The following is a 20831-nucleotide window of genomic DNA, read 5'->3' as shown; positions in this document are numbered from 1 at the left end:
CGGTCTCTCTGTGACACAGTAGGTTACAGTGAGTATAAGGTAGAATCACTTTGGGGTGAAGGTAGCGTCCAAGGAAGTTCTTAGTGCAATAACGAAAGTTCAGTAGCCGGATCGCAGCTGATGTCTTGACACCAGGGTTTACGTGAAGAGAGCTGCTTGCAGTGGGCTTCTTACTTACTTCGCAATCTCTATCTTATCTGCTTACGAAATAACTTATTATTAATAATAGAGGACGACACGAGAGTAACTACAATGTGATGAAAAAACTGTATCATTGACACACGTAGAAAACAACACGACTTCTTTGTTAGAGTTCACTATACAGACTGACATACGGTCCACACCCAAAAGCTTCTTTTCAGGGGTGAGGGGAACGCTCTCTCCTGTCTGGGGCCGACTGTTGCAGGCGCACCGCGGTGCGTCTCGCATTTCACGACGGTCATGTGTTCTCCGTCACAGGTTCTCGGAGTGCTTGGCTGTTATACGTACTTTTGTTTCCCTCTCTTGCGGGTGGCATTCAATTACGCCCTGGTCTTGCTGTACGCGCTCTCGCGCGCCTGCTGCCTCAATGTGTTGTAGTATGGATACAGACAGAGGAGCTCTGAAAAATTCAAGCTCAGCTTTTCTGTGTCTCAAAACAGTCAAAAAGACACAAGCTGGGTCCATCGTCATTATTAAAACCAAAAAAGTGAGCTACGAACTATATATGTCTATTAAATTTATTTTATCATTAGAACGCCGCACATTGATGTTAAGACTATACATGGGTATTAAAATAAGCTCAATTTTCTCACTTCAAACAAAATAATGCAACATATTTTTGCAGCACAATATTTAGCAGTCATGGTCGGGTATAGTCCATCATTTTCATAAAAATCGGTGATGATTATTTTTCTTAATACGACCCTAAAATGTTGCAATTTTCGCTAGTTTTGGAATTATGGCATTTTTGGGATTTTATAACGAAATAAATATGCAGTGTAGTCGCATAACGTTTTGCTTAATTAGCGAAAAACCTTTCGTAGACTTGCGAGAAATATTTTCAGCTTCAGCGCTTTAGCGAAAACTGCGAAAAAAGACCCTTGAATTTGGGGTCAGCCAGAGGCAGCCGCTCAAAAATCAAAGTTTGGCAATTTTTCAAAAATGTACTGTCAGTCACACAAATTTAAATTTCCGTAGGCCGATAGTACTAATGCTGAAGATTTACGAAAATTTAACACTGATGTCCACAATGCGTTAAGTTTTTAGTGATAGGCCTCCAAAGTTGTGAAATCTGAAAGTTGCAGAATTGCCTTTTTCCACCTGTTGTGAAACGCGAATTTTTTCCTAGAAATCCGTGATAATTTCCGCAAAACAAAGGTTCATTCCTTTCTATAGAGACATTTGCCCAGCTCATATAAAAATTTCGTGCAAAACAAAAAATAGTCGGGACCCCCCTTGGTCTGTCCTTATCTGAACACACCCATACGTTGATTACATTTCTGTGGATGAGGCCGTCCTAAGCTCCGCGTTTCTATCCATCGACTAGATCGCGGCTGAGCACGCCAATTTTCGTGCTGCTCGTAAGAATTGAAATATGATTCTGTACCACTAAATATTTTGCCGTTTTTCCTGTTTTTCGGCTCTTACGTTTCCCGTCTCTTACGTTTATTTCCTACGGTCCCTTCAAAAACGTATCAGCGGGGTTCTACTGTAATTGCTATCGTAATAAAAGCCAAAGCAGTAATCTGCTAAATTATATCACTGATCTTAAAAAGGCCTACTGCTATGTAACTGCAATTCTTTTGCAATCACATTCTTTTTGTTGTTGTTTCTTTTTCAAATTTTTATGAAGTGAACCTAGTCTGCACAACATTTCTTTTCATTTATTTCATGCGTTTGTTACTTGGGCTAGATAGGTCACATAGTATTTAAAGAGGTAGTATAGTTCATACTTGGCGATACATTTTCCAAAGGCTGCTTCAGTGTTACGTCTATCTTAGGCCAACTTAAATATGTACTTGCCCCCTCAAGTTGATACAAATCTGTTTTTCAAGCTCCTGAGATGACATAAAAAATTCCACTAACTGCTCCAAATCAGGGTTCTCCTACCCCAAATTCGAAATTTTGCTGCTCCAAAAACCGCTCCCAAATCAATTTCGGCCGTCTCACCCCTGTATACCCTATAAAGTGGACGGGAGGATGACCGCCACCGTGGATGCATTGTTCGAAGGTTACAGGTTCGGTCCCTGCTGGAAGCAAGTTGTCTTTTCGTCCACTTTAATTTTTTTCACATATTTATGTCATAATAACTGCACATAACGCCTCCTATACTTTCCTTGGCTTGATTCTGTGTTGGTTCTCATTAAATTTGAATGATGGCACATCGTAGCAGAATCTACTCGGGAAAAATGGCGAGTTGTCTGAAGTGGACAATAGGATCACTTGTTCTTTACGTGCGATGTGTGGTGCTTACCGATTGCTCTTGTTTTTTAATGTTAGATAGGCGCAAACCACTCTTTTTGCCTGTTGCTCTGTCTCCAAGAAGTGCTGCAGTGACTGCCCTTGAGTTAGGTGCCGTACAGTGAAAAAAAAGGTGGAAATTGCTATTATCTTGTGCACAGCACAAAAGAAACAGTTAAGCAATAAAGATCGCTCTCAAAGGTAAGGTGATCTGATGGTACAAGTGAGGTGACTTGCCACTTTCCATGAAAAGATACTGCCGCCATGCACCTCCATTCATACTTGATCACTTTTTCGTCACCAGAAATTCACCAGCGCTATAATTGCAATTTGAATGCCCTTTTTTGCCCATAAGGAGTCGGGCTCTTAATGTGGTGGCGTTTCTCGTTCCCTGTTGATGCAAACGTGACCCAATGCCATGCTGTTGTGGGCAGGCTTCTTCATCCAGGGTTTCCCGAAGCTTCGTCGCTTCCAGGAGCACCACGACCGAGTGTTGGGCCGGCTGCTGCCCAAGCTGAAGCGGCACCTGGACCGCTACGAGATGCACACCTCGCTGTACACGCTCAAGTGGTTCTTCCAGTGCTTCCTGGACCGAGTGCCCTTTACGCTGACCCTGCGCCTCTGGGACGCCTACATCCTGGACGGGGAGCCTGTGCTGACGGCCATGTCATACACCCTGCTGCGCCTGCATCGCAAGACCTTGCTCCGCATGGGCATGGAGGAGATGATTGACTTCCTGCAGGCACGTTTCATTGACCTCGTCACCTTCGGTCCTAAAAGAATGTCAAGGAACATTTCGCACTGTGCCTCTTCGTTAGACAACTTGCACAAAGCAACAAAGTCGCCGGACTGGAGCAAGAGAGAACTATCCAGTGTTTATTTTTTCAGTAAAAGAAACGATGCGAAAATGTGGCCTGCTCATATGGGACAAGCGGCCCTGCCAAGCCTACAAGTGCCCTTTATTGTCAGTCATTCGGCTCATTTATTCTTCGCTAACTGATAATGATGGTGTGCTGCCATGAGAGCTTGATGTTGTACACTTCAATAACTTCTCTGTAGTCATTGTGGCAGAACGGCACAGAGAATGGAACGATGAGCACACAGGTCACAGCACGGTGTCCTGTGTGCTCGTGGTCCCGTTTTTTGCGCTGTTCTACCGCAATGTTCATGAACCAACTAGCCCACCTCTGAACCCTTGCATTACATATCTCCTTAGTCTTGTGCAGTGTCACCATCGCAATTTGCTTGCACTCACATTTAGCGCTATGTGTGGCGAGGTGTCCTGGTGGACTTCCTTTGGTGAACTCATTGGAGCCACGTTTTATTTTCTTGCTCCAGTTTCGTCGCTTCATTGTTTTGCTCAATATGTGTAGCATCCTTAGTGGGAAAGTGCAGAATGAAATGATTCTTCCAGAAACAGCTAAGCCCATAAAGGTATTTTTAGTGTGGGGTGAGACTTCTTCCAGTGTGTTTCCGGGGGAGGCACTTGCTTGAACAAAGAGCTTTGTGCAGGCCCGCCTGGAGCAGGACTTTGGTTTCCATGACGACGCAGCCATGGAGGCCCTGCAGGATGCCATGGAAGAGCTGCGACGACAAGGGCTGGCGGTGCCCCCGGGTAGGGCACCGCCTTCAGAGCTGCCCCAGCGGCCATTTGGGCTCGAGCTGCCCCCATCCGCGTACCTCCCACACCGGGGAGCTGCCTCGCCTCGGATACGCAACTCCAACAGTCGCACGGTGAGCGGGGCACATTGCTTTTTGTTAGTTTAACAAAGTAAATTTTATTAACGGTTAACATCGGCAGCAAGAGGCAGCAAGAGGACCGGAACCAGCCAGGCCTCGGGGAGAAGTAGAGATGAGAAGTCGGAGCTGTTAACAAGAAACATTTATTTACATGATTATTGGTAGCGTGCCTTCTAAGTGTCCCGACACTCATGTAATAAGGCCTTGGTCTTCCCCAGAATCTCTGTTGGGGAGAACCATTCAATGCAGGCCAGTCCAATCAAGAAATAGTCCTCATCTCCGCCCCAAAGGGAGAAGGTTAAGCGCCGCCTCGGCCCCAACCCAGGAAAGAGGGGAACGGTGCACCCGGCCATTCTAGAGGCGATTGAGGGGCAAACACCAGGCACAAAAGGGCACCACACAACACAATCAGAGCATCTGGGTTGAGACAACACACGTTCTTGGAAACTAGCAGTGCAGACTATCCTCTCTTCGTTAGCGGCATGGACACTGCGAATGGCTCGCTCCCGGGCCGTAAAGCCGTAAAAATCACCGTGGAGTGTCGGCAAGATGCTTGATGAAGGACACTGGGCGCTCGGATAATTGTCTGGTGCATTTTGTAGAACACTTGACAAAGCACTTCTTCCGAGCGGCCGTAAAACCATAAGACTTGGCTAGGTGTCACCACGGGGCACGAGGGACTCTGAGTGCTTGAATCACAACACGGTTCACTGTATTGTCGCCACATACGGTGCACTTCAGGGATCGTTGACAAGTAAGAAAGCACTGCAGATGCCTCCACTTCATTTTCAGCTTCTAAGCGGTGTCAAGCCGTGAAAGCCGACATGATTAGCACGTTTGTGGTGCACAGTGAGTATATATAGGTTGATGAGACATCAGTGCACCAATCTGTTAGGTTGCTTTCTTTATATTTTTGTCTATCATGGTATAATACAGTGAAATCCCGCTATAATGAAATTGATGGGACGCGCGAAAAAGTTCGTTGTCGCGGAATTTTGTTGCAGCAAAATTTCGTATATATACCAAAAAAGTTGGGAAGATCTTATGATTCTGACTCGTCCTTTGGTCCCAGCAAGCACATGCATTACCTTTTGCGTTGAACTCTCACTAACTCAGACGTACTTGGCTGCACACCTATTTTCTCACATATAACGCACACAAAATATACAGAAAATTCGGAGCTAAACTCGAGGTGTGAGTTACACGTGAATTTCAGTGTGCAAATTGGATTCACGGCACGACATCGCGGTAATGCAAGGAAGGCGGCTTTGCATCAATACGTCAGTATCCTTTTTTTTTCTGCCGTGGTTTGTAGTGGGGAGTGCTAAATATATGCAGGGGCAGCTTATACACGAGAAAATGCTTTATTCAGACTACCCTTGTAGCGTCCCGAGCATTCATCACCGCAAATGAGCGTGCAAAAGCTTCGCTAGAGGCCAACTGAAGAAAACTAAGTGCCGAAGCTCCGCACTACCATAGTCAAGCAAATGACAGGAAAGCCGTAACACTTAGAGCCATTTTACAACTTTATTGCGTTTAATCTTCCGCTGTGTTAGTTACGCATACCTTCAGAGCTTATTCGTTAGCGATAATCACGGCAATAGCGGCCACGGTTTCCTGCGCAGTGGTTGTGGTAAACAGTAGTTTCGTTTTCAATCTGTGCTCGCTGGCCATGCGCGAGCCTTCAGAGCTATGTCGCTGCTATCTGTAATCGCGTCTACTGCAGTTTTATCCGCAACGTTGGGGCAAGCAGCATTGGTTTGAGTCGGTGCGCGTTTTCACCGTGGTCGTGTCTACACGACCACATTTGTGTTCACAGCGGTTGCGGCAGGATGTAGTTACGCTTGGACTAGGTGTGCGCTGGCCATGTTTGTGCCTTCATACCGCCATGGTGGTCATTCGCAATCACAGGGATAGTGACAACGAGCAGTAGTTTTGAGCACTACGTCAAAAAGATGGCGGGAGTTCTTGAAGAACGATTCTACCGCAACCCGCCAGCTGCATCATGGTGGATGGACGACCTGTCGCCGAGCATCTCAATGGCGAAAAATTTGCCGGGATGTGCGAGTGGTGGCAGAAATGTGTCTTCGATGATGGCACTGTTCTTGCGATGCAGCCGCACGTCTCTGAAAGTTACGAGCCAATGAGAAATTGTCGTGTTGCTAGCAGAATTTCGCGGCAATCCTAGGTAGGCAAGCTCCTTTTCCTTATGTGTAGCACTCGCGAAAACTTTGTTGAAATGGAAGTACCCACGAAATATATTCGTTCTGATGAGACATTTTTCGTGTTGTTTTCTATGGGTAGCTGACAGGAAGTCAAAAATGATTCGTTGTGGTGGAAATTTCGTTCAAGGAGTTCGTTACAGTGGGGTTCGACTGTATGTGCCCATGTGTCGAAAAACAAAAACCGGTTGCGAGTCGGTACTGTTTTCATCCCTTCGTCTTGTGTGTTGTGAGAATTTTCTGCTGTTTGCCTCTTCTTTTGCCAACAAGCTACTCACTCACCTAGAGTAGAGTGGTGCAAAGAACATTCCCACGGCAAACGCATGCGTACCGCGCAGCAAGCAGTGATAGCGTGAGCCAAGCAGGCGACGTGCTGCATGTGACTCGCCAGGGAAGATCGGCTCCACACGGTAGTGGCGTGTGTCTATGAAATTGTCTCAGCTTTTGCCGCAGAGTAACATCAGACAGAAGTGCCGACTCCACTTGTCTGGAAGGGACACATTCTGCAAAGCGCGACCTTGCTCCACAGCATGTTCGCCAGACAGCACCACCAATGTAATCCACGCGCGCCTTGGTACAATAATACTTTAAAACGCCTGTCTAACAGAAAAAAACGTCTGTATCGTTCGGCAAAACAAACGCCTACTGAGTCCCGTTGGAAAGTTTACACACTTGCATCTAACGCATATGTAGCCGCTCTCAAACAAGCTAAAGAAACATTTTTATCGTCCACATTGCCATCTATGGTACTAACCAATGTCAGAAAATTCTGGCGAGTCATTCATCCCCTTTCCGATAATTCTATCACTCTTAATGATAGTTCTGGTAACCCTGTTCCAGAAAGCCATTGCGCAGCCCTCTTGAATGATGTTTTCGTAAACAACTTCTCGCGAACTAATGATATTACTCTGCCTGCATTAAACAACTATAACTATTTACCAATGCCTCCTATAATTATCGATGTTACTGGCGTAATTGGACTAATAGATTCAATGAAAATGCATTCGTCACCTGGATTTGACAACATCAGTGCCAAATTCCTTAAAAACACTTCTTCATATAGCTCTATAGTATTAACTAAAATTTTCCAGCAATCGCTCAACACATCATCTCTCCCACTCGCATGGAAAACAGGAAAAGTTATTCCTTTACATAAATCTGGAAGCAAAACCTCACCTAGAAATTATCGTCCCATATCATTGACTAGCACCTGCTGCAAATTACTAGAACATATCATTTTTACTAACCTGATGAATTTTCTTGAATCTAACTCCTTTTTTACACCTTCACAACACGGATTTCGCAAAACCCTATCTTGTGAATCTCAATTGTTGTCTTTTACTCACAAGCTACACCAGATACTTGACCGTTCTTCCCTTGCTGATTGCATTTTTTAGACTATTCAAAAGCATTTGATAAAGTAAGCCACAGACTTTTACTTCATAAACTACACATACTAAACCTTGACCGTAACCTTCTAAAATGGATTGAGTCGTTCCTTGTTAATCGTTCCCAGTTCGTAACAGCTAATGATCATGACTCACCACTTAGTATCGTTCAGTCTGGAGTGCCACAAGGCTCGGTTCTGGGACCGCTTTTATTCCTTATTTATATCAATGACTTGACTTCGGCAGTAACTTCTAATATACACTTGTTTGCCGATGACTGTGTAATTTTCAAAGAAATAACTACCCCACAAGATATCACTACTCTTCAGGCCGATCTTAACAACATCTGCAACTGGTGTCAACAGTGGCGTATGGAGCTTAACATTAGCAAATGTAAATTTATGAGAATATCTAGATCGAATAGCTGTCTGCCCGTATATCATCTTAATAACATTTCTTTGGAAGCTACAAATTCATATAAATACTTGGGCGTACATATAACATCTAACCTAACATGGAACAAACATATTGAGTACATAACTAACCAAGGCAACCGTTTTCTTGGTTATTTGCGCCGTAACTTTTCTCGCGCTCCATCGCCATTAAAATTACTACTTTATAAAACATTGCTAAGGCCGAAGCTAGAGTATGCATCAGCTATATGGGACCCCTATCACGACAACCTAACTCATTCCATCGAATTAATCCAAAATAACTCTTGTCGTTTTATTCTTTGGAATTACAACCGGATGGCAAGTGCATCCTCAATGAAATCACATCTCGGTCTTGAGTCACTGGCTACACGCCGTAAAATTTCTCGTTTATCATTTTTTCATAAACTTTATCACCATCCTACTCTACACCCGGAATTCATGTCACGACCATATTACTTATCTCACCGTATTGATCATCAGCACAAAGTTAGAATTTGTGCTTGTAACACAACATGCTTTTCAGAATCATTCATCCCTCGTACGTCACGTGAATGGAATGACCTTCCGGCTGATATTGTATCTATTGTTAACAACGAAAAGTTTCGTAAAGCATTAGCTAACATTGTATAGTAACAATCACTTGTATCAACTAATGTTACCTGCCCGTTTATATGGTGCGTTATTATTGCTACATCTGTCAGTCTCATTATGCCTTAAATAAAAAGAAGCACCTACAGTCTTGTTTTCAATGCTGTATTTTATATGTCCAGCTAATATTGTATAATAATCAAATAAGACTCACTCTATTTTTTTTTTAATCTTATTTATTTCTTTTTCTTCATTTCTTCGTTGTACAATATATCGACGTACTCAGCTAGTATTGTATAATTAACAAATATTGTATTAGTCGCAGTGTACTGTTACCATTGTTATTATTTGCTCCTTTCCAAGTATTTCCTCTGTAACCCACTCCCCTCTGTAATGCCGAAAGGCCCTGAGGGTAAATAAATAAATAAATAAATAAATAAATAAATGAAGAAGAGCTGCGGGGGAGGCACGCTGGCCCTTGAACAGATCCGCAGGTGGAGGTTTTCTGTGAGTTGCTATGGCAATGGCGCACGGTCACGCTTTGCTGCAGTCTCGTGTCTGCTTGCCTACCGATTGTGTCGTCTGCTCCGTGCATACTGCTCCCCGCCATCGCCGCCGCCGGCCTCTGTCAGTCAGCACGTGCGCCCATGAGAGTAGGTAATTATTTCTACACGTCTTGACAGATGGCGCTACATGTTGCGAGTGGTTGGCTGAAGGCACTAGGGAAGGAAAAAGCATGAAGAGGAGCAGAGGGAGAGAGCAAAGGATTGAGCCAGATGCAGCATCCGCGTTGCACGGTTTGTTCTGAGTGAATGCGTAGACAGTGGCGGAGTCAGCGCTACTATCTTATCTTACTCTGCGGTTTTCGCTCAGTAGCAGATCGGGGCACAGATGTGCATTCATGCATTGTGGAAAGGTATCTGTCCATTCTGTTGCTATGGGCCTACCACGCTCAAGTTTCTGCAGCGCTGTCCGCCGCGCCAGCAGAGAGAGTCCAAACCTCTGATCGCTCGGAGCGGTCACGCTTGCTTGGTTTTCCCATTGCGCACGCAGAAAACGTACCCTTCAGGGCTTTTATCTGGCATTTTTCTCGCTCCTTCGTCATCCTGAAAAGCAGGCACGCAATCCTGCTGCATTGTGAACTGCCACAAAAGTTTAAAAATGATGAAGAGCCGAAAACTGCCCATCGAGTTCTAGCGTTTCCAATGCAAACAGTGCGAGGAGCAGAGAGTAGATTATGGCAGTCCACCACACTAAGCGATGCTTCCACGGCCCTAATTGTCTCCTTGAAGTCATTTTTGTTGTACACAGTATTGCCAACTATTCACAGGAAGAAATGCAATGGCCGGGCTAATTTGAAAGGGAAGTGCGTTTGTGAACCGAAGCTACAACAAATAGACAGCCGCTGTACATTTCGAGATTGCGCGCTGGCTTTTAAAGTCAACGATTTGTAATTTGACAGCAGCGGAGCATGTGGGCTTAATGCACCACACTTTAAATACTGTACTGTGAGTACTACAAGTGTTTTATTCAGCTGATTGCGGTACATTTCCCATCGCGGCTCAGTGTAAACAGAATTAAGCTGCATGTTTGCACTGAGCATTTATATGGCCTTGCATTTTGATGGGAGTAAAATGCAGTAACACCGGCCTACTTAGACTTAGGTGCACATTAGAGAACCCCAGGTGGTCGAAATTAATCTGAAGACCCCACCACGGCATGCCTCATAATGATATTATGGTTTCGCCACATAAAATAGTATAACCTTGCATGTGGGTGAGCCACGGGCGATATACAGCTGCCGCTTTGAAAACAAGCTGAAAAAAGAATCAAAGCAGCAGTAAAATTTTCTGTGGTTTCGCGAAATTGGACGTGGTTATCATCGGGGACAAATCTCTGCGTAATCATAAACATGTGCGATCCCAGTGGGTATTGTATAGTATAGTATGATGCTGACCAAGCAAGCTGTCAAAACAACCAAAGCGACATTCGAATCAGCGAACACTGTGCATGATCAGGCATCGATATTAGCCGAAATGAAACACACTGCTGCAGAAAAAATGCATAGTCGAAGTGGGCCTGAAATATTTTTTTTGCGCCCATCATTATGCTGTCAAAAGGAGCTGTCAAAAAAACCAAGGTGGCATTAAACTTACGATCCGACATTATCATCCGATGCAAACCTCGGCAGAAGCGAAACTCCCATGAAACTGAACACTGCACATAGCAATGCTGCCAGTGACTCAACAGGGAATACGTAAATTTATGCTCTTCTCACTGAGCTCATAATAAATTTAAAGCAAGGTGTGTGACCGGGCTAGTTGGTATTCCATAGTGAGGTGAACAGCGTGTGAAACACACAAGGATGATTAACTGACGAGGACTAGCGCTTACTTGATCAGGTCAGATAACCTAGACATACTCCGGTTGCTTTTCCTGATGTCTTTTCGCGGTTTTTGTGGTTTTTGCTTGTTAATTCTTTGTGTCTCTCGGTTCCCTTTCCATGTCTGCCATCATGCGCAATTGAATGAGTGGTGATCAAGTGTGCCATCTTGTTCTCGTTTTTCCATGTTTGTGTTAATAAATTTCAGTTGGAAAACAACGCTGGTCCTCGTCGGTTAATCGTCCTTGTGCGTTTCAAGCGCCGTTCACGTCACTATAAATTTAAAGCCGCACGACAAACTTGGCATCCGAGCAATCGAAAGTTTAGCGCTGTACAAACACACACGAAAGCGTGTTGGTTGTTTGCTGAAAGCTCCGAGCAGACAGGACTGCCGCAACGAAAGTGTGTTTTACTGGTAACATAATTACAGAGCTCGCGCAGTCGCCTCACTATTCACGTCATAGAAATGTGGCCGTTCACCATCAGCACTCACGTAGCACTCACACAAACAGCATCGTCCTTGACAAGCTGCTCGGTCCCGCAAAGGTGGTCGAACAACCACTCTCTCCTGGAGAGATTCACACCGTGAAAATGTTTTTTTCCATCTTTGGTTCTGCTTAAACCTTCAGAGAAAGCAACACGTGAGGCTGCATGTGCACGGCGAGCAGACAACAGCGCATGCAGGCAGGGCGCGTGAGCGTGCTGAGAGAGTGCAGTCAAAAGGCGGGTACGGGGAGACCAGCGACCAGTTTTTGCAAGAAAGGCGGGGAAACGCGCCCGCCACCTGGTCGAGCTTGGGAGACCTATGCCCATTGCTGTGTCTTCTGGACTCTGTAATACTTGGGTGTCACCAGTACGCACTGTTGGTCATGCGAGAGATCTGGAATCAATGCTTTGGCAAAAAGAAAAGAAAAAGCTTTGTAGTGGTACTTCAGGCAATATTTGCTGCGACATTGCATTTCCTTTTTTTCGGCAGCGTTGGCGCATGCCATGAGATGCAATTTTTTACTTGGTGGTTAGTGCATAGTGATGCTGGGTACCCAGCAGGTGCGTATTAATGAGTTTTTACTGTATGTATTTGTGAAACAGCGGATGTCATTGCTTTCCTTTACCATTTTTTAGTGGTGTGCCGCAAGTAACCAAAGATCAATATTGGTCAGGTCCGAACACGTCACAATAGAGTTGCCCTTTAAGGAGGTTTCGATGTGTGCAGCTGACCAACGGCAGCCGTGCGTCAACACCGTCGGGCCGAGCCACACCGGCTGCTGCAGAGAACGACGACGTGGTGTCGGAAGGGTGTCCTGCAACTCCCATTGGAGGCACCAGCAGCCTTCTGCGCAAGGGGGCATCTCCACTGGGCCGACGGTGAGTGCGGTCAGGATGAACCTCGTCAAGGGCACTCATTGTTCCTAAAAGGGCCCTGATCATGGTTAAAAGGAAGTGCAAGACTCAGTACAAAAAATTTTATTGCAATCTGGGGTTCTTTACTCACATAACTTGAGCACTTTTTTTCGCAAATTTTTTTTGGTGGCTTCGAAGAGGGAGGAGGTTCGGGAATTACGCGGACAATTCGAACACAGTCAAAATAATATGCAATATATTGTCGTAACACGGAATATACAGAAAATAAAGTATCATACCACAAACAAAAGGTAAATGTTCATTTAATAGAACACGTACTTGCACCAGCCATCTCCGGTCGTGACCTAGTCGGAATCACTTGCTGAGAAGTCAGATTCGGGATGGACGTTGCAGCCTCTGTCACCAGCCTCCCAAAGCGCATCCTTCTCTGTTCTGTCGAACACGTTCGACAGCTCCATTTACCTGAAACTCTTCTCTATGGTGCTGGGAGAAACAAGATCCCACATGCACAACTGTTCACTGATTCCACTCCTGCGTCGACAGCGCCAACTGCGCCAAAGTGCGCCTAATTGGATTTACTGCGCCATCCCGATAATGTCGACGAAAATTGCACCAAATTGCACGGGAGGCTCGCATTAGGGGGCGTCTATCACCGGCAATCACACCGCCAGCGCATCAAACATGTGCATACAGCTTGATCGTGGGGCTGCCAAAGTTACAACCACGGATCAAGAATGATTCCGATGAGTAAACAGCACTCGCACTTGCGTACCGAGTAAGCCACGATGCCATGTGCGGTGCCAACGCAGCTTCTGCTGTGCAAGTCGGCTCGATGGCAAACCGTGTTCTCTGCAGAAGCTCGTTACGTCTAGGCCAGTGGCGTAGCCAGGAATTTTGTTCGGGGGGGGCTCACGTTGCAGCGCGACCTCCTCATTGAATTTTTAGAACGACTAAGTATATGAATAACATTTATTTATTTATTTATTTATTTATTTATTTATTTATTTATTTATTATATCCTCAAAGGTCCCATATGGGACTTTACATGAGGGGTGGGCGTCATAAAATGGCGGTATCGATGAAGGTGTATGTTAGGATGTGGTTGAGTCTGCTTCCTGGATGGCATTTTTGAAGCGCGCAAAATCGCGGATGACTGCTGCTTCGTTCGGAAGGTCATTCCAGTCTCGGGTGGTGCGCAAAAAGAAGGGCTGCTGAAATGAGGTGGTGTGGGCACATGGCGGAATCACAGCATTTGGATGACTTGTGCGATGACCTCCATGGACCGGCTGGATGAGGTGGTTGTCACGGGGGGTTGAATAAAAGAATCTGTGAAAAAGGCAGAGACGTCCAATAAGACGACGAAGAGCGAGGGTAGAAAGATTTAACTGGGATTTGAGGGCGGAGACGCTCGAGTAGCGGGAATAATCTGAAACAATGAATCTGGTTGCTCGGTTCTGTACTGACTCAAGTATTTCGATATGATTAGTTTGGTGGGGGTCAAAGACAGCAGCTGCATACTCAAGTTTTGGTCTGACAATGGTTTTATAAGCGAGTAGTTTAACGGAAGGTGGTGCCATGGAAATGTTACGGCGTATGTACCCGAGAGCGCGGTTATCGGAGTGAATTATGTGATTTATATGGTCGCCCCAAGATAGGTTACTCGAAAGATGGACACGCAGGTATTTAATCGAGTCAGTAGCAGCTATATGACAGTTGTTGATTGTGTAAGTAGCCGGCGTGTGGTTTCGGCGACGATGGAAAAAATTAGTAATGTTTTTTTTCGCATTAAGGGACATCAACCAGGTGGTACACCACTGCTGAATGCGTGAGAGGTCATGCTGTAGAGAGGAGACATCTAAAGCCCCTATACTTCGTAAAAGTACCGCCATCTGCTCTCCCCTGCGCCGCCTCCTCTCCTGCGCGCTCTCGCGCGCGACGGCGGCGCCCCCTCGAACGCGCCACGCGGACGCGCGAAGCTTTCAGGCCGGTTGCGCGCTGGCGCTGCCACTTCAGCCACAGCTTTTCTAGTCCCGCCGTGGTCGCGTGCCATGTCTCGCATACGGCTGTGTGTAATGACTCCATTATTTCTGCGTTCATTTTCTCAGTTGGTGTAGGTGTGCGCACCATCTAATTCCCTTACAGCGCGCCAGGAGAGCTGCTGCAAGCAATGTACAATTTGTAGCAAATTGCATGTCGTTTACGGTTCTTTTCGGAGCGCAGCGTTTCCCCGTGTATTTATTGCATCGGCAAGAAATATTTACATGGCAGCTGTGATGTCAAGCCACGCCATTTGGGAAGGAATAGTTCCCGTGCGTATAAACTATCTCTATCATATATAACTGCAGCAATGCCTGCAATTCCCATGAAGGTGCTCGATCAAAATTTCATGACATTTCACATATGTTACTTCTCCTCGGCCTGCCCGCCGCGGTGATGTAGCGGTTTCGGCGCTCGCCTGCTGACCCGAAGGTCGCGTGTTCGGTCCCGGCCGCGGCGGTCGCAATTCGATAGAGGTGAAATGCTAGAGGCCCGCGTACTGTGCGAAATTTTAAATTTATTGCTTTGATCTACTGCGCGTCAAACAGGCATCTGCTGCAACTACCGCAGCGTGTTGAAACTTATGCGCTAAATCTGTGACGCGATAATTCATGATGACACGCCGGCCGATGAGCCGCGGTCCGCTGAACTAAAGCCCCGCTCATATTCCGAATTTGCAAAAAGTTCTGACTGTCACACAGAAGTGGTTCGCCAAATTAGACAATATGATGGAGGAGCTGCACGCAAATGCACTGCTTTCGATAAATCCTGCGCACTAGGTTTTTTTTTTTTTTTTTGCTATCGCACTTTCATTCCGACGCTCGCTCCGTCTTCGCCCTTCCATCCGCACATCACAGTGAAAGGTTAGTAGAATATGTGGAACACAACCTAGTGTTCTAGTGCACGACATTCGTTCTTTCAGAGTTATTAATATGTGGGGTTTTACGTGCCAAAACCGTGATATGGTCAGGAGGCACGCCGTAGTGGAGGCCTCCGAAAATTTTGACCATCTGGTGTTCAAGGCAGTCACTTGCTCGAGAAAGTGACTGCCTTGGTGCATGACAAATAACACGAAATTTCGCGTGACATTGAGTAAGTAATACACGACATATCTCACACGGCAAAGCAAGACGCCTGTCAAGAGTAAAAACGCACGAGCACTTACCTCACAAAGCCGCGCCGATCTCGGCTCGAAGTTTGCTCGGCCGATTCTGTGGAGCCAGATTTTCCGGCGACCTTCATTTTCTTTTCCGCACGGAATGCAAAAAAAATTTTTCCCATGGGTGTCACGGTTATGGCAGCCAAACGCACAGCAACCCGGCATCGCGACAATACGAGCGAGACGCACACGTACGCTTCAAACTTCGTGCACTTCACATGGGGCGAACACACAGCAAATGGCACGTCGGAGCGTTCAACATGGCGCCGAGAGGCGCGCGCTACCACGTGACCGCAGTCGCCCTATCAGAGGCGTGGTGAGGAGGAAGCGGCGTAGATCAAGAGAAAGCTGTACCTTTCCGTAGGTATAGGGGCCTTAGAGACATCGGTGGGGTTATTTATAGGGCGGTAGAGGACACAATCATCAGCAAAAAGACGGATGTTAGATTCAACGGAAAGCGGAATATCGTTAATGTATATTAGGAATAAAAGAGGCCCTAGGACGATACCCTGGGGCACGCTGGACAAGACATGCGAGAGGTCGGAGGAGTGATCATTAACATGCACGAATTGTTTACGGTTTGTTAAGAATGCTTTAATCCAGTTAAAAACATGCCGATGAAGGTTTAGACGCGAGGTTTTTTGAAGGAGACGGGAGTGGGGTACCTTATCGAAGGCTTTTTCAAAATCTAAGAACAGTGTGTCAATTGGGATGTTACGGTCCATATGAAGGTGAATGTCGTGCAGGAATAATGTTAGTTGGGTCTCGCATGAGTGATCTTTACGAAAGCCATGTTGGTTTGGGTGAAAGAAGTTTACGGATGATAAAAATGTAGCAACATGAGAAAAGATGACGTGTTCCATGATCTTTGAACAAACACTAGTGAGCGAGATTGGTCGGTAGTAACCTGCAAATGAGCGGTCACCTTTCTTGAAGACCGGCAAGACCTTCCCAACTCTCCAGTCTATTGGGACTTCACCTGTGTCGGGTGACTGCTGAAAAATGATTGACAATATAGAACTGCATACATGTTCAGTATTTTTCAGAATTTTGGCGTTTATGCCATCTATACCGCATGACGAAGAGTTCTTTAATTGGTTAATAACTTTTACAATTCCCTCTGAATTGAATACAATCTTTGGCATTGGCGGAAAAGCAAAATGCGGAAAATCAGGAAGTTCGTTGTTAGGTTCGTTAGTAAAGACGGAACAAAATGCAGAGTTGACGGATGGAACGTCGCAGTCGGCAACGGGGAACCCAGAAGTGTCACAAAGAGAGACTGTGGTTTTGTCGTCCGGTTTCATAATTTTCCAAAAGCGGCGTGGGTATGTACATGTATTACCATGTACATACATTGTCACTGGTATTACCATTAATATGTATTACCAGTGACAATTTGTATTAGATGCTGCAAATCACTTCTTGAATGCTGCCCTCTGTTAAGAACGAGTAAGAAATGTGTTTTTTCGTAAAAATATTATGTTGGCATGCCCACAAAATCTTTCCAGGAATAACTGTCTTCAATCTTTTCAATATTTGTGTTTGTGTGTGTGTGTAACAGGTACGGCAAATATCACGTAAACTTCGGAACTGCATCAGCTTTGAACTGAAGAGGTGCCTGATAACAAAAAAATGAAGTCCACGAAATAACCAGGATTTTAATGCAGATTGTTTGCGCAAAATGTTCATCTTTTTGCACAAATGATGCGGCCAGGGAAAAGCAAGAATGGGAAAGTACACCTCGAATACGGGCAAAATATAAGTCACCGGAAACAGTGCGCAGTATGCTTACGCAAAACTTCACAAATGTACATTTAAATATGCAATCAATAAACGGAACTAAGCAATGATCACTATACATAATGGCCAACTGATATGTCCTTTGGGCCAAGCTGCTGTCTCGGACGCACCATGTAAACAGAACTATAAAGGAAGAGCGCAGAAATAACGAAAGAAACTACTTCAAAACTGTTTTAAAAGTGCGAACCACTATTGTGCACTCAATTTAAAGGAAGGTTGCCGCTTCTAGTTCAAAAAGCAATGAAGAACAAAAACGACAAATGAAAGTAACAAACAATGCTGTTAGTACGGCCTCCCAATAGTTGAATTTGTTTGGTAACGCCGCGTATGCCGACCTCTCAGTGAACAAGGTGAAGCTGTCAATTGGCTGGTAGTGTCCACCTGATGCCCGTATTCTTATGTTTATATTAGGTCACAGTGTTAACTGCTAAAAGGTACAAAATCATCACGGCTTTAAAAAGTGGTGAACAATAATATTGCGTCAGAATTACGGGCTCATTGACCTGAACTCTGGAACAGTAGTGTCTTTTCCTTTCGTTTGCGCTGATTTTTGTCCTGCTCGGTATCAAAGGACAACGTTGACCCGGCGACGAAGCTTAGCGAAGCGGTCAATGACTTCCGGCACGCTGATGTCGACATTTCTGTGGGCGTACAGAAGTGCCTGGCCAACCATGCGTTCCTCGGACATCGTGGAGCGTAAGTAGTTCTTAAGTAACCTCATACTTGAAAACGTTCCCTCTGCGCTGGCAGTGGTCACTGGAAGGGTGACTAGAATCCGGAGTAGCTTGTACACATTCGCACAGAACCTGCTGTCGCAATGAGAGAGGGCATCGGTTCCTGTACCGGGGCTCTGGTTTGCTGCTTTGTTCGCCCACTTTGTCCACCACAGTCGCAGTTCTCCAAAACCAGCCCTCGTTTCGACGTCATGCGCAAAAACGGTCAGGAGATTTTCTGCTCCTTTCTCCCGATCATCTTGCATTGGTGGTATTGCGGATGATACAATGAATGAAAAGTCCTTTAGAAGTGTCCTGTGCTTTTCGAACCGTTGGTTTAACTGGGCTAGTACGTGGTTCATGAACGGAATGAACAGGGTTCTGCGAAAATATTCTTCCGCACTTTCGAATGCATTGCTCCCAAGGTTTTGCTTCCGGACACCGGCTCGACGGCTGGTGATCTCCACATTCAGTTTTTCTGCCAAAGCCTGCATTTGTGCAAATATTTTTGAGAAAGAAACATTCGTGTTCTTGCGGTCACTTTCAATTGTCTGCTGTATCACTTCTATGTCGTCAGTGGCAGCGCTCATGTCGATACTCCTCGTCTGCAGCGTCTTTGACAGTGGCAAAGTCAGTGCTAACACGTGTTCCGTCACATGCAGGCTTACAAGGAACGCTGGTGAAAAGAGTGCCAACATTAGACTGTTTGCCTGCACTGGACTTTCGCCATTTCCGTTAAACTTAATCTCCTCTAGTGCTGCGATGAACGGCTCAAAGAGGCTCACAAATGAAAGCACTGCATCGTGCTTCTCGGCCCAGCGCGTTTCGCATAGTCCCAAAAGGCGCTGCCTTGTAGGCTCAGGACAGCTCAAACGTATCACTTTTCGCAAAACGTGTGAGCGGCTAGAAGATTTACGGAAAAAGGCTGACGTCGCCTTCAGAGTCCCAAAACAGTTTCGAATGTCTGTGATGGAGCATGCTGCACACACAACTAGATAAAGGGAGTGACACGCGCAGTGAGTACATAGAGTGCGGCTGGATATTTCTCACGGACAGCAGCTTGAACACCATTCGTTTTGTCGGCCATCGAACTTGCACCACCGTAGCCTTGACCACGGAGATGCTGCATGTTAATTCCCATTTCTATAAGGAGCCTTATGATGGTGTCGGCCAGGGCCCGGCCATTTGGTCGTGAATTGGCACAAAGCCTAAGAACACTTCTTCGATTCCGTTCGCATCCTTATTAAGGTACCTTTCACAAAGAGTAAGCTGCTCGATACCCGCAACATCCGTCCTTTCATCAGCAAGCACGGAGAAGCAGCCTGCAGCGTTTACTTTTGCGACTAGGCTTTCCTTGATGATTGCAGCAGAGATTTCTATTATGTGGTTTTGTACATATAAACTAAAATATGAGGCCTTATTTGGGCAACTTTCCAAATGCTTTTTTTGATCTTTGTCGCCACAATCCGCGCGCATGCGAAGCAGCTCTTTGAAGTTGCCTGTATTTGTAGAGGAGGCTGTGCTTGAATCCATGGGACCACTGTCTCTATGTCCACGGAGAGCCACACCTTGCCACCCGCAAAAGAGAACTGTCTCAACAATAGGCTGTAACTTCCTTCGGATCTCTCTTATTTGAATTTGCCTGCCATGGTCCAGCTGGTCAACAACACTGGGCACACATCCTGAGAAGGTTTGAAGAAAACTATCGGCTACCAGATGAGCGTCAGTGTGATATTTAGTGACTTCATGTGCACCGAAGACTTCGAGGGCGTGCTTCCACTTTTGAAATGGCTTGGATACGAGGGCCTTAGTGCGCGCATGTTGGCCCTTGCCAATCTCACTTCTGCTAAAAAGGACACACACTCGGCAAAACGCACCCTCTTAAAGCGCTGAGAAGCTAAGCCATCGGTACCTGTCCAGCCAAGCCACGTAAACATTCGTTTCTGCTTAAAATCGTTCATAGACTTAAACATATAGCATGGCGGAGGAATCCAAGGAGAAGCTAGCAGTTGATGTTTTGTGTCATCATCCACTTTTGAGCCATCTGTGTAGAGCCCGATATCAAACTTGCTTCTGGTAACATTTTGAGGGTCATAAAAAGATAAATAATTAAATAAATGATAATCAGGCTGAAGCCCAATAAATCCCACCACCCGGGTGACGCCGCTGGTTGGTGGTGTATGAGAGCACGAAAAATTTCGGGGGGGGCTGAAGCCCCATAAGCCCCCCCCCCGGCTACGCCCCTGGTCTAGGCCGATCGGTAGCGAGAAAGTGTAGTGGCGATTCATCGGTGGTCGACGTCAGTTCCAGAAACGCAGCTGGTAGCTCGCCTCAAGCGTTGCGCCGCATGTAATTAAAGCACTGTTCAATAATAACTACACGTGTGCCGCTAAAATGTCTCCCTTATGTTTCAGGACACCGCAGAATGAAATCTGGGAATGCTTGCAGTAGATGCATGGAACAATATCCAATTTTCCGTGCTTCGCGTCCATGGAAGATCATCCAGAAGTGCTCTTTCGTAATTCCTTTCACCAGCACATCTGGGTTTGTAATCGCTCTTGCG

At 45.8% G+C, this 20831-nt stretch overlaps 1 protein-coding gene across 2 annotated transcripts in view; it reads left to right on the top strand.

The window, feature by feature from the left end:
* Window positions 1–20831, top strand: part of LOC119402461 (USP6 N-terminal-like protein) — a 234042-nt gene that overhangs the window by 148740 nt on the left and 64471 nt on the right. For both annotated transcript variants that reach the window (XM_037669618.2, XM_049418653.1), the window contains exons 11-13: window positions 2877–3184; window positions 3955–4176; window positions 12411–12562. In XM_037669618.2, the coding sequence (XP_037525546.1) occupies window positions 2877–3184; window positions 3955–4176; window positions 12411–12562 (682 nt within the window). The remainder of the gene's footprint in view (window positions 1–2876; window positions 3185–3954; window positions 4177–12410; window positions 12563–20831) is intronic.

Source organism: Rhipicephalus sanguineus, chromosome 8 (assembly GCF_013339695.2).
Source record: "Rhipicephalus sanguineus isolate Rsan-2018 chromosome 8, BIME_Rsan_1.4, whole genome shotgun sequence".
Taxonomy (NCBI): domain Eukaryota; kingdom Metazoa; phylum Arthropoda; class Arachnida; order Ixodida; family Ixodidae; genus Rhipicephalus; species Rhipicephalus sanguineus.
The sequence above is the reverse complement of the archived record's forward strand: the minus strand, read 5'-3'. Positions and strand labels throughout refer to the sequence as shown.